General features: G+C 36.0%; 1 protein-coding gene across 1 annotated transcript in view; it reads right to left on the bottom strand.

Moving 5' to 3' along the window:
• Positions 1 to 11,624: 11,624 nt before the first annotated feature.
• LOC100370632 (neuropeptide S receptor-like) overlaps positions 11,625 to 13,978 on the bottom strand; it is a 41,921-nt gene continuing 39,567 nt past the window's right edge. Inside the window, exon 2 of the mRNA XM_002741485.3 lies at positions 11,625 to 13,761. Coding sequence (XP_002741531.1) covers positions 12,313 to 13,746 — 1,434 coding nt within the window. The 5' untranslated portion in view covers positions 13,747 to 13,761 and the 3' untranslated portion in view covers positions 11,625 to 12,312. The remainder of the gene's footprint in view (positions 13,762 to 13,978) is intronic.

Here is a 13,978-nt window from a genome sequence, read left to right as displayed (position 1 = left end):
GGGAATAGTTTCAGATTTTTGGGGAAAAAAGTAATATATCGACCTGGTTCGGATCAAAAGTTGGGGAATTTCTCGCTTGGCAAATGTGAGAAGTAAAATTGGGGATCAACTGACTCACTCGAAGACAAAGATCAGACCAATAAGTAGAGTTAGTTCGTTTTAGTTCATAATTGTAAAACGCCAAAACAGAACAGTTTTGTCATAAAGACAGGGGTAAGGTCTCGGGGACGTTCTTCGTGCGTGGGGATCCTCGGGTCGGGGATCTTCACGATTGTTTTTTGCGATTCCTCCTTTCAAGGGTATTTTGACTAATGGCTGGCTGCCATTTTAATCTTAATCACGTGATATTGCAACAGCCAATTGAAATTTAATACATTGGTACGTGACATTTATGACGTCACCAAACGTTGACTGACCAATGGTAGGTTGCCATTTGTTTTTTTTTGTCACGTTATATTTACAACGGCCAATCGAAATAGAATATTTATGTGATTTTTGTGACGTCACCTAACGGTGACAGTGGACGCGTTGTAACCAATATCATGTATAACAACAATCTAATAAGCTTAATCATAGTAGTTGTAGCATATCTAACTTGCATATAAGGACAGTTTACTTTGTAACACACCGGCATTCTCAGGTGTATGTCTTTACCAGATCAACTGCAACCCCAATTACAGATATGAAATAAGGATGTGTTCTAGTTATCTCGCGGTAATCCGCTACTCACTACGACAGGGATTCTGTGATTGTTTACGTGCACTGAGGTCAGGTCCAGCACGTATGGGACCGACAGTTTAACTTGCCTCCGATTGATTGCCATATTCCAAGCATTGCATGCGGTGAGTCTGATAAGTGGGCAATATGTAATCTTTTCTCTACTAGGTGTGTAGCCGACCGTGGAAGCAGACCATAAAATCTCCCCATGATATGTGGGCACGCTAACTATTAAGTCTCACATCAGATATCTTGTAAATGCATTTATTACTATATTGCACATTCAGTGTAGTGCCCTCTCTTTCTCTTTAAAGATTGCGGGAAAAAAGTCAACATACTAGGTACGTTGAGTCAATGCCATCTCCAGCCCTTGGCTAAGCTAATACATGTTTTATAAATCGATGCGATGTAACTTATTGGACGCCAATGATTAAAAATCTAACCATTTCATCTTCAAGGCAGAGACAAATATTACACGCTAATTAATTTCAAATACGAAATATGTCACAGAAACCCCGTTCATGCACGTGTTTGAGTACTTGTTATTCCCACGAGATTTACACTAAGCGAGTATAATTATAGACTCTATGTACTTTCTAGTTAATCCACACGTTAACATGCCCAACGCCTTTTACGGAACTGACTTTTGTGTTATATTTACGACTATGCTTCGAGAGGTACTGCTTGATATAAATACCCTTGGGTTGCTGTTTGGGTGATTCGTTTCGCATTCTTACTTCTTACAGTCTTCTGGAGACAACTACATAAATCATCACAAATACCAACGCAGAGTAACGTACCTCATTTATAATAGACAAATTTGTAACAGGTACACTTCATTACATGGCTTGTGATCGTCATAATTAAGGAGTCAATGTGCCTTCTCATTCTGTATGCTAGCAGTGTGATGTAATATACTTGGCCGGCGTTTGGTCTGCGTCATATTCAATTTCGGCCTGTATCTTGATATCTTTTAAAAAAAAGTTAAAGGACGGTAGTCGTTGCGCCACGCATGGTCTCATAAAAACAAAGATGGCGGCTTTGACTGTTTCGCAGATCAATGAGTACAAACTGAAACGTTACCAAGCTTTAATTTCAACTAATACAAGTTGTCTGATTATATTGTATTAGTTGTCTGAGCTTAATTCAGTATTTTTTAGGTGATTGGAAGCTATCGAAAGAGTCACCGAAGGTAATTAGTGAAAGTCGCGCCCAGGTCAAACCTGAAGAGCGCATTGGATTGTGGACAAGTCAATATTTATCAACCCAAATGTCGCACATGCGCAGCGCGACGACTGATGTCCTTTAAACTCAGAATTACTACTACTACTGGATTGCATATATCCTCGTATGTCTGCAACTCGGTCCCGATAGAGGGCGATACTCAGGAGTTAATTAATCTTCATACTCTTCCCAAGACAAATTCATTGTTCAAATAAATCATAACAAGTATATTATAAAGTCACATCTCATGACAAAATCATGCAATTATCTTTACCAATTCGCCTTATTGATTTAATTAAGTTTACATCCTAAAATACAATGTATGAGTAGTGGAAATTTACCTTTCAAGTTGCTGTAGCGCGTGCGCTATATTATGAATTCAATATAATATAATATAATATGAATATACAGCATAAGCGACAAAATTCCAATAATCGTCAACTAAGTTATCTTATAATTCAACCGAAAGAGACGATTATGTTGACTATTTGATATAAAACACACTCGACAACTATATTACCGTAGCTGAATTCACTCCGAGGTTTCTAAAGCCTGTAAGACGACATTCTGTCAGTAAAGTACTTGTTTATGCCTGGGGCAGAGAACTTGCTGAACTCTACAAATCGTTAAGGTCATCATAGTCCCTGCTAAATAAACAAGTCAAATCATTGATGAGTTCACGTCAAAACCACTTCTGCTTTGAATACAAGCCGTTTTATGAATCTTTGTAAAATGTCACAAGAAGTATCACATACAATTTGACAAGTATTCACGTACAATTCATGTCGAGACCTTGCTATTCGTATTCCCACCGGGTGTGCTGACCCACGTGTTAATAAGCTAGTTGTACATTCTACCCACTGACAATGAGATAGTACAACTGTTCTCGGCGACTGTGATATTTAGCAAAATATATAGGAACTATTCGAACAGCGTAGTATAAATAGGTACTAATATTATATAGTGTGTTATTGTATCTTGATGTACCGAATAAAAAGCTAGACTTTGTTAGAGTGGGTATGACATGTATTTTAAACTGGATTAAGAGAAACGTGTTTTTCACTACCTCGTCCACGTAATACATATAGGTGAGCGAAGTCTGATGAATCGTCGTAATTATTTGGACGAAGATTTATCAGTATACCTGTTAATTATATAACCAATTTTCAGAATGAAAAAACAGCTACTTGATAGATACGTGCAACCCACAATACTGAATACATATAGTATCTTTGAAAAAAAATCTTTTATCTACTTGAAAGATATTTGAAAATTGCGAATGTATTATACAATTCGTAATACTAGAACTGATTATCAACTACGCATCACTAATCGCACTTAAACCGTTTATATTTTCCAATCGAAAATTGGACTGCAGTGCCTGTAAAATTGATCTATACCGACCAATTAGGCGTGGGTTCTTAAAGGTGCCCTGACGTACAGAGTGATTGACAGGTTTCACGCAAGGTGCCTCAGTAATTCATTGAAAGCCTACTTGATCACCTATATGAACTGGCGACTTCGTGTGCGTAAAATGTATACAATATATAAATTACTGCGTTTCACATTTAAACTGATTTACGCAGTCCCGGAATGAATTCGACCTACTTTTTTTTTTCTTATATTGATATGAATAAACAGATCCTATAAGAGAGAAAATCAGTGGTCTGGTGATTAACCCGGCTCTCCGGATATGAGTCAGAGTAAACGGTTTTCCACTAACTAAGCCGGTGTTTTAGTAACTAAAGTGATGGTGTAGAAATGACTTTGATTTATTCATGTCCTGTAGTTATTTAATTGGGCTTGTGGTGAGTAATGACCAAACTGGTCTGCTTGATAGGAAATCGGTTCTATATAGATTATATATCTCTCCTAGTGACCTGGTCTTTTGGAGAGCAAACTATTCTTTTAGTGACTAAACCGGTTTTCTACTCTTGGGAGTAATCTGTTCTTCTATTGAGCAAATTGGTTTTCTAGAGACTAAATCGGCCTAGTAGTCAGTAAACTGGTCTTCTAGCTAGTGAACTGGTCTTCCAGCAAGTAAACCAGTTTCCTAGTGAATACATATGTCTTTTAGTGAGCAAACTGATCGAGTGATTAAATTGCTCACTGGTTTATAGTGAGTAAACTGGTCTCCTAATATATAAACCGGTCCTATAACGATTAAACCGGTCTGCTGAGCCGGTATAGTCTCGTAAGCGGTCAACCTTTATTTTAAAAAGTGATATGTACTAGTATTTCTATCATATTTAAGTTTGTCTGTAAATGTTATATTTACAGTATATCTAATTATGTGTCATCTACTAGTAAATATGATGGATGTATTCTGAACCCTAGCTGGCACAGTTTAATTCAATTGTGGAGGTGGATTGAAGCTTCAATGGCGTTCACGCTCCATTTCTTTTAATTGCCACTTGAATTTGACAGATTTTCAGTGATTGTTTCCTTGTCAACAACATGTGAAATCTCTGCCAATTAGCGTGTCCCATTATTAATAAATTGTATTCTGTGCACGGAATGTAAGTATAAATTCATTTGTACAGTTCCCATGGGGGAAGTAGTCGTTAGTACCCATGGTTTATTATTGTTATTGAATTGACCGCTGTCATTCCACGATCACTGTCTACTCATTATGTAAATTCATATATAATGAAATGAAACTTATGTCACAGCGCGTGACGTCATTATTTTTATGAAATAGAAAAGATAACTTTTACAATAATTGTGTATTCATAACTATATAACTGCATGCGAGTCACGTGACATCAATATTTTGATCGCGATTCGCTATTAAAATACTGACACACAGCAACGCGTCATTGTGAATATACTTTGCGGTATTATTATAGTATTAAATGGCAAATCAAATTAGAGTCAACGAGAGTTACTGTCATATGTGCTACAGTCTTAAATTACATATGTCAACAGAGTTACTATACTAGTGTTTTACTGAGCTCAATACTATGTATATATTGTATTAGCAAAATGACGTATTAGATTTCACCATTGTCAACTCTGTATCTCTTTTTAGAGATGCGTTGTAACGATCTTAATGTAACACACAAGTAGTGTAATCTTATAATATCCAGCTACGACAAATCAACCAATCTTCTGAGGTCATGACAGGTACGATAAGCTGCTGAAATCCACTTCAACTGACGTCAAATTTAATTACTAGTATCACAGTTTTAGCCATTTATTCAAAAGTTGTCAACGATTCAACGATCTGGTAATATGTAGAGATTTACAGTTCCGTTGTGGGGAGTCAGGATTTCAAATGTTGCTTAATGTGTGCCAGCCGCCCTATATGATGCAGTAAATATGGGTAAGCTAATAAGCAGGGGGTGTTGTACCTAACCAGTTTAAGTTTGTCTGGGGTGCTACTGGATATACGCATTCGTCAAATATCTAATGTCAGCTTCAAACGATGCGAACGAATCATAATAACTGTCGTAAATGGTTAGTCACTTTCCTCCAACAAGTAATGATTCTTGAACTAAAGGAAGTGGTCAATGTAACTTACAAAATAATTTTCACAAATAGAGTGAAAAACAAGAGAGTTTGTATCAAGATTCAATCAAGATGATACGTGTATGTAAATAGATTGTGACTTGCACACTCCATTTTAAATGGTCAACGCTTATCTGAGGAAAATCGTGATGATCATTTACGACAATAATTGCTTAACTTGTAGCATTACTCCCACTAAATGTTGCATAACATGCTCCTATAAGCGTCAAAACACATCAATCACATATGCTCATATCAATTTTATCAGTGATTATTGAAAGATACGAACTCAATGCAATTGTTTAAGAAAATACGTTTACATAGAGATAAGACAACGAAATCGACAGAAAGATATGTTAATGAATGTTGATGCATTTATTCCTGGTATTCGTGCATGACATTGTGAAAGATGTAAAGTACTATACATTCACGTATGTAGCCGTCAAAAACATTCTCTCGACTTTATTTATTTATTATTCTGTCACATTCCATTCTATAGTCGTCCTATTTCTAGCACGTTATCACTGTTTCATAATTGTTTTATTATTCTAAAAGGGTTTAAGTGTAGCGCTATGTATTATATCTTTGTTCTTCTTGATCGGTTATTTCGTGACAGGGTATGTTGAATTTGTTACATTGGGACAGTCGTACACCTTTCAGAAATGCCAAATGATAAAGACAATCATTTATATTAATTACCTCAGTATCAATGAAGTGTATAGTCAACGCATTTATATTAAACTTCCCAATGAAGTACATGTGAATGGCAAAATTTTTATGTCAAAAATCAGTCTTAGATTGAGTTCGAACTAACAGCTCACAGTCGATGTGAGTGAAGCGCTGGAAAACCTGTCAGTCACATGGCGATCATTGTCTTTCGGCTAAATCATGTTTCATAAGTCGTAGAATAATCAGAAGTTGATCATATGGGCCCACCTGCGAAAGTTTCAGTATGCAAACTTTATGAACCAGTGCAACCAGTTATTTATTTATAGAATATTCAATCTGCTACTCACTTCAACTAAGATACGGCAAAACCACATCGTCCTATAAAACTAAGTCTTTGTACTTCGTACCACACAGTTATTTCGTACAGGTCTAACTATTAATGATTCAAATAGACTGCCTGCAATGACTAAAATTACTAATTCGCTATCTAGAACTGTGTTTTAATAACGTTAAGTCAACGCTAAAAGAATCGTTGAACCACGATTTCGGTTTCAAAAACAACGGCAAAGTGTTCTTCGTATAATGAGGTGCTTGTATACAAGTGGTTGTCATAGTGTTGCCCAAACGGATAGTTTGGCTGTGAAAGTTGTTTTGCTGATTTGTAGGATTTGAAAAAAACGCTTGTCAAGATGGCTGCCCTCATATTGTGATTATTAGTACATAGGTCGCATTTATTTTATTATCACGTGTACGCCAACTGACCGTGCTAGAGACAATGTGTACCTGTAATACGAGGTGGCCGCGTTGTAAACTTTGTATCAGCGACCAATAACCGATATGGCTTTCTTTTCATGCAATTGGAGACATTGGTAACTTCTGAAATAATAACTGAAGTAGTAAACATGTATGGAACAACTTTCTAATATTATCATTATGTACGAGCAAAAAGAACAATGTAAACCCAGTGTAATCATAAAAAAGGCACTTACTTCTATTGCTACTGTCATTAAAAAGACATTCATAATCACACTTATTTAAACAATGTTCAGCTCTGGATTGGGTATATTCGATGAACGAATATTGGATTCGAAAGACATTTCGAATAAACCAAACAATGCCCCACTTTCAAATATAATGTTTGTAGAAACGTCAAATTTGGGAAAGTATGTTGAATAAAATTGGTCTTGCACTTGTCTCGTTTAATTGTAGAATTGAGCTGTGGTGCATGCATCATGACAAAATGAATGGCTATCAACGTTTGGTCGTAATTATGAAAAATGTCATCGGAGAACCATGGCTACTTCGAGCAAAATCAATGTCTTTAATATGCCAAGCAAAACTTGTTTAAATCTATAAACAATGACCAATTAGCACAACAACTAAACATCGATCATAAATAAGATTTAGTATGTTTACCAAAAAAAATACTTTCTCGCAAGGGCACCTATCATTTTATCTGGGAATGCCAATTCCAAACAAATATAGTTATTAGCGAGAAATTCATGTTCATCATGAAAAGTTAGAAAAATGAACAGTGTACCATTCTAACTTATATAATTGCTTGGTATAAATACTATTTTTACACGACTATATATCTGATCATGCAGTACGGATAGCTTCGAGTTATCGTTCGCTGACTGCACACCTTCAATGCACTGTTGTTATAGATAGAAATCATGACAATGAGAGAGCAATGGTTAAATCACTAGCATATTGCTTGTAATGAAAGCAGTTCACAATTCTGCCGTATCCGAATGGGCAAAATGGGCGTATTTTGCAGTCACGTGATATATTAACCATAATATACACCTATAATCATTTATAAACATTAATAGTACACAAACGATACTCCACGAAAAGCTACATGGATGAAACCTATAAGAAGCGGGGCACATTGTCGAATAAATAAACTTATGACACGCGTTAATAGATGACCAAAGTTTGTATTAAAAGAACGTGATTGCCCCTCAATTGTCTGCCTTATCTCCATGGTTGTTATGTTGTTGTCCCTGCAGACAAAGCTTCCAACAATAATGTATTTGTGAGTTATGTTTTTATGAGTGGCTTATTAGAGTTAAAGAAGAAATATATGACTTGTCCAGCTTACATTTGTTACCCGAACTTCACAAGACACAATACAAAGCCAAATTTATTTCTAGGTCATTAAAACCAAGAAATTTTCTAAAAGCTTATAATTTCTTTTGTCTACTATAAAAAAAAAAGCTGTAGCATGTAGCTGTGGCATGTTGGCGTGAGTGGCGCCTTTTCCAGCCGAACGGCATCAGACCTCACTAACTTGGGTTCGGAGCACCGTGGCGGGCGCAACTCACACGACCTTGTCAAGCTAAGTAAGATTATGATGTTACCTTAACTAGAAGTAAAGAACTTTGAAAAAATATAATTCAAGATCACATTTGAATGTGACTTCAATTAACACTTTCCATGCTGTATACTTAAATAGCAATAAATTAAAGTAATTCATTAATAACAGAGGTTTTAGTCGCTACAAAATGCAACGTAATGGGATATGATTCTACCTATTTTGTATAAAATACGACTGATGTGAAACTCTTCTACACTGCAGATGACATTATCAGTATGCTAGAAATGTTTTCGAGATGGAAGATATATTTATTCAAGATCAAATTTGTAATTCCAATTTTTACAGATAAAAGCCAAATGTATAATGAAACCAACTTTTTTAATTTCACCTTGATCATCTACTTTCAATCAACAATTCAGGATTTAGTGACTTTCTCCAATAATATATACAGTGATTAAGAAGAATACAGAGTGCTTTATACTTAGATCTGTGCCTTGAATTTTACTCCAAAGGTGTATGACAGATTTTAATTTTACTCTTATCAATTGCTTACACCTTTGTAACAATGTCTTACTCTCTACTAGGTACTGAAGTGTACTTGTCAGTTGTTTTGTTTTTGTGGACCTTTTTTCTATTTTTGTTAGTCGTTTGTTTTGTGTTCTTTGACAAGTAAATTTTCCTATGTGATTTTGTGTTACGATTAGGTATTTGTACGTGTCACCTTTTTCTATATGTCAGTCTGTTCTTTTTATCTCACAGGCCAAGTAATTGTTTCCAACACTACATTCCCTTTATGTGTAAATACCATTTTACGTATGTAACATCATATGAATATGATGTGTCTTTCCAATGTCTCCGGGATTTACCCCCGGAATTGGATACAACAATGTTCCTTGAATTTATTTCTCACTGTTTCATTCAAATTACGCAACTTGGACGCCGATGTGTATTTCTTGAACAGAGAATACTTGAAAATTGAGATACATGGTGCGAATGTGACCTCAGCGACTTCGCAACTAATCAGTGACATAATGGTGACGGTGGCCCTCGTGGCATTGCAAGTAGCCAGTATTGACAGATTCAGGGAAATATGATGATAGTTAACTAACCACTGAAGTACATCTTTACAATTAGTTTAACATATATCCATGTACTACCGGCATTCATTTTCTTTGTACGGTTTTTAATAGTATAACTTTGTTGCGAATAAAAATGAAGTGAAGGGCATTCTTTAAGACTAAATCAATTATCCGTGGAGAGATTTTCCTGTCACTTATATTCTATCAGCCTCATCAGTTTCGCTTTGTTTGATGTGTACTTCTATTCACGGGTCAAGTTAGACATGAGGTCAAATCTCGCATCCTGAATACTCCACCTTGCAGGCACGGAAGGCGTGACGGGAACATACTGTAGAGCACGATTCAGTTGACAATCGTGGCCACCACGGGAATTCGTAATGTTGACGCGCATCGTTCAAGGCAACATATAATGCACCGCGTATTTATTTGACAGACACACTGGAATAATATTCATTAGGAGGATATGTGAGTCTACTTTAAGTCATATTGATCTACCTCTCAGTTAAGGAATGTATGTGCACTGTTCTAGATGAACAATAAAGTTCATCGTTGTGATAATTAATGTGACGCCTTTTGATTGCAAGCAAATTATGGAAAAATGATATCATACTAAGCATAAAATTTACGGTATGACAAAAAATTATGAAATCAATGTGGTAGACATTCATTTCAAAATATTCCTTTCACAGTCTTATAATTCTTAGATGGTTTTCTTTAACCAGATTGTACTTATTCAAAACAAGCACGTTAAACTCCAGGGTAATGTAATTTGTTGCTAATACTTCAGTCTACTTTGGCAGATGTTCTATAATATTTGCAGTTTAACAGCAATTATAAAGTTGTGTTGAACCAAACTAAAAAGCTATTAACACTTATATGTTTTTCAAACCGAATGTTGTCAAAGTTACTCAGAGAGTTTATTCATCTGTGTCAATATTGCTCCCGGCTGAAGAGCATCAGCATTGAGCATTCGGATCGGACGTGTTTGTGACTGCAAGACGTTTTTAGTATTCCAAGTATATTATGACTTCATTACCGTTTTCTAATGATCCTAATTAACAGAAAGCTGCTTTTCATAGGAATTTTAATAATTACAAATATGACCTTATGTTGAACAAGAGGTCACTGTGAGGTATATATGTATAAAAACATAGCACCCATGGAAAACAAGGCATGGTACAATTTGTACATTACAAGGGCAATAAAGCAACATACTTATATTTCATGTAAAAACATTACACTACTCATGTCTCTTGCTTATTAAAATGATTTTTTTTCTATTTTTTGTATATTCATTGTACACGACACCACGTATATTGCAAATAAAGAAATAGATCTGCGTTCAATCACGGTATAACGGATATTAACATTAGCCATCTAAATTGGGTTCACTTATACATGTGGCTTTACTTTCACTGTGTATTCTCAATGAAATGGGTTCACTTTCCATACATTACTCTCACACCCGCCCACCCATTCACCCACTGATTCGAGTCACGGTGTTTGCTCGTTGAACATTTCCAAGCAATAAACGGTAGTTTATGACTCAAATCAATGCTGTCTCTTTATATCCACATTTATACTTGTGGATACAACGTCTACAACACTGGTTCCAGTGGTGCGTGTCTCATACGTTATGACACTGGCGTACCGGTAATTGCTATTCAGTATGCATTAAATAATGACATAACTCACCGTCTTATGTACATATGCTAGTTAAAATAACAGTGTTAGCAATTAAAGTTTTTTTGCTATTTCGAGTAACAGGAAAAACTAGAAGTAAGTGACACATTACTTACGGCAGATGAAATACCGGTGAGTGGTACATTTGTTACAAAATCAAAATTGTTCCCATGTCGGAATCCATAATTGTCAGTATGGGATACGTGACATATTTCGGCTAAGGCGTCAGAAAGATACAGTTAATGAAAATACTCGACCACTTAATTATTATATCAACTATTTTAAATCGGACTTATGTTATATTTAAAGTGGTTTAAAAGATTCACAGGCAATAATTACACATGTATTGCAACTACATGAAAACCTGTTTGTGATATGATATGTCTGCGCTGTTTATAAATGCGGAATGCTGAAAAATATTAAAATTAAATTCATTTAATATATGAGTGCAATACACTCGTATGTTTTCATTTTACAATTACAAAAAGTGGTTTGCTACTTAAAAGTTAAAAGTTGAGTATAGTAACTTTCATGTTCGTCGGCGATCAGTTGGTATGATATAGTGTAGATAAAAATGAAACAAATGGAAATTGAAGATATCACAATACTAATATTTTTAATCGCTCAAATATAAACACAAAACAACAATAGATAATAATTCGGATTTTTATATCCAGAAAAAGGGTATTATGATATAATAATATTAGATGCAATCCATCAATATAGTTGGATGAAGATGGCGGAATAAATTATGAAAAACACAGTATAACATATTCATCTGAGTGCAATGTAAGCTCAAAATATAGAACATCAGAGATATCGTGAAACTCGGAGATTTAATAAAAAAGGCAAGAATAAAACGAAACAGATTAATTAATGCATAACTTTATTATACTGCTTAGTTTACATAGAATTATATATGTAGGTATTCCACGTATACGTGTATTTCTTGCAGTGACTATGCTCGCTGTGATGACACACGTTTTAGAGTGGGTATATTTTAGTGCAGTGAAATGAACTAGAAAGGCATACGCTTGTACGGGGCACACACGAATTATACATTTTTTTGTCCATTATATCTGACATTATGACAAGGGATCTTCTGTATTAGACCTTGAACTCTTTCCCCCTACCTATAAGACGGGTACATCGATGCTTCTCGGGGGAGAATCCCTTTTCACTACTACTGCTTGATGGTAATATTGTTACTTCTATGTTCTCTTTATTTTTCTGGCGTCTATTATAATTATATTGCGTGGCGTCAAATGTTTTTGCTATTCGACCACGGGATCTAAAAGGGGCCGAGTAAGTATGACCCTTGGTACGAGCAGACTCCTGTCGACACGGACACCTCACACCGAATGTTCTCTCGAATTCATTAAGAAATCTGTCGTTAATGTTAAACAGAAGAAACACATAAGGATTGGTTGTAGAGTTGGAGACTGCAAAGATCCCCAGTATAGCGTAAACATCGAGCGGCATGGTATCCGGATTACCGTAAGATCTCCACATTTCGGCAATGAAGAATGGCAGTCCGCAGATAATGAACATAAAGATGATCACTGCAGTCATTTTCAACGTTTTTATCTTAGCTTTGCTTAGCGATCCCGATCCTGTACTCTGTAAGTGGATTCTACCTTGTTTTATAGACGACTTACGTGGCTCTTTTCTGCTGTCGTGGGCTTTGTCGGCGATCTTCTTGAAAATCCGGATGTATGCAACGCTTATGATGATGAACGGCAAGAAAAACACAATAAAGGCTATGTACGTGATGTATGCCTGTTTCTCTTGCTGAGTTGTCCCGATTGGCCATCCGCATCGTGAAATACCATTGGATGTATGAACACTCCATACATATAACTGTGGAGTAGAGCACAGAAATCCTGTGGCCCATGCAATGCACACCATTCTGCCAGCAGAGAATGCTTCCTTCAGAGGGCTACGTATGGCCTGGTGTCTATCAACCGCGATTACAACTAACATATTAGTAGACGCCATCATGGCGGCACTCTGTACAAAATTAAATACTTTGCATATCACATTGCCTGCAATCCAAATATAGTTTAATTCCTCTATTATTATTACATAGAGCATGGCAAGAAAACAGACCATTAGATCGGCGATTGTTAACATCAAAATAAACAGGTTCATCCTAGATTTGCGACGCCTGTTTGTCCACATCCACAGGCAAACGAGTATGTTTCCTACTATTCCGAATGCGAATAGCACCCATGCGGCTATGATACGAGTCTCCTTATTATAATGAGACGGTCCGCTGGAATTTAGATTAGAGTCATTCAGAACAAGTGTAAGGTTGCTCGAGTTGCCGTCACGCGAAAGCGGCAACACATCGTCGACTATATCAAAGTATGATGTTAAATTGTCGTTTATTTGGTCCAGTATGTTTGATAATGTTTTGTTGTGCCATTCTAAAGTTGTATCTGAGATGGCCAGTGCTTCGGTGGTATTCGTCCTCCATGTGTGCGTTAGCGCGGAATTGGTCGTGGTATCATTCCACATCGTTTCTGTCTGGTTATCCATGTAGATTTTATAGACCTGCAGATGATAAATATATATCCCAATTATGAATTTGAATACGTGTATATTACCGGCGTACAATGCATAAATTGTTAAAGTTGAAAATACATTATACATCATTAGTATGACTGTGGGTCATATTACAGTTATGTTACATCTTCTTTCGATACAATGTGTTCACTGAAAACCAACAATTATTATCCTGTCCCATAAGTCAAGTTTATTCAGAAAACTG

Source organism: Saccoglossus kowalevskii, chromosome 13 (assembly GCF_978046115.1).
Source record: "Saccoglossus kowalevskii chromosome 13, keSacKowa6.1, whole genome shotgun sequence".
NCBI lineage: Eukaryota > Metazoa > Hemichordata > Enteropneusta > Harrimaniidae > Saccoglossus > Saccoglossus kowalevskii.
Note: the sequence above shows the minus strand (reverse complement) of the source record. Positions and strands in the feature narration are given on the sequence as shown.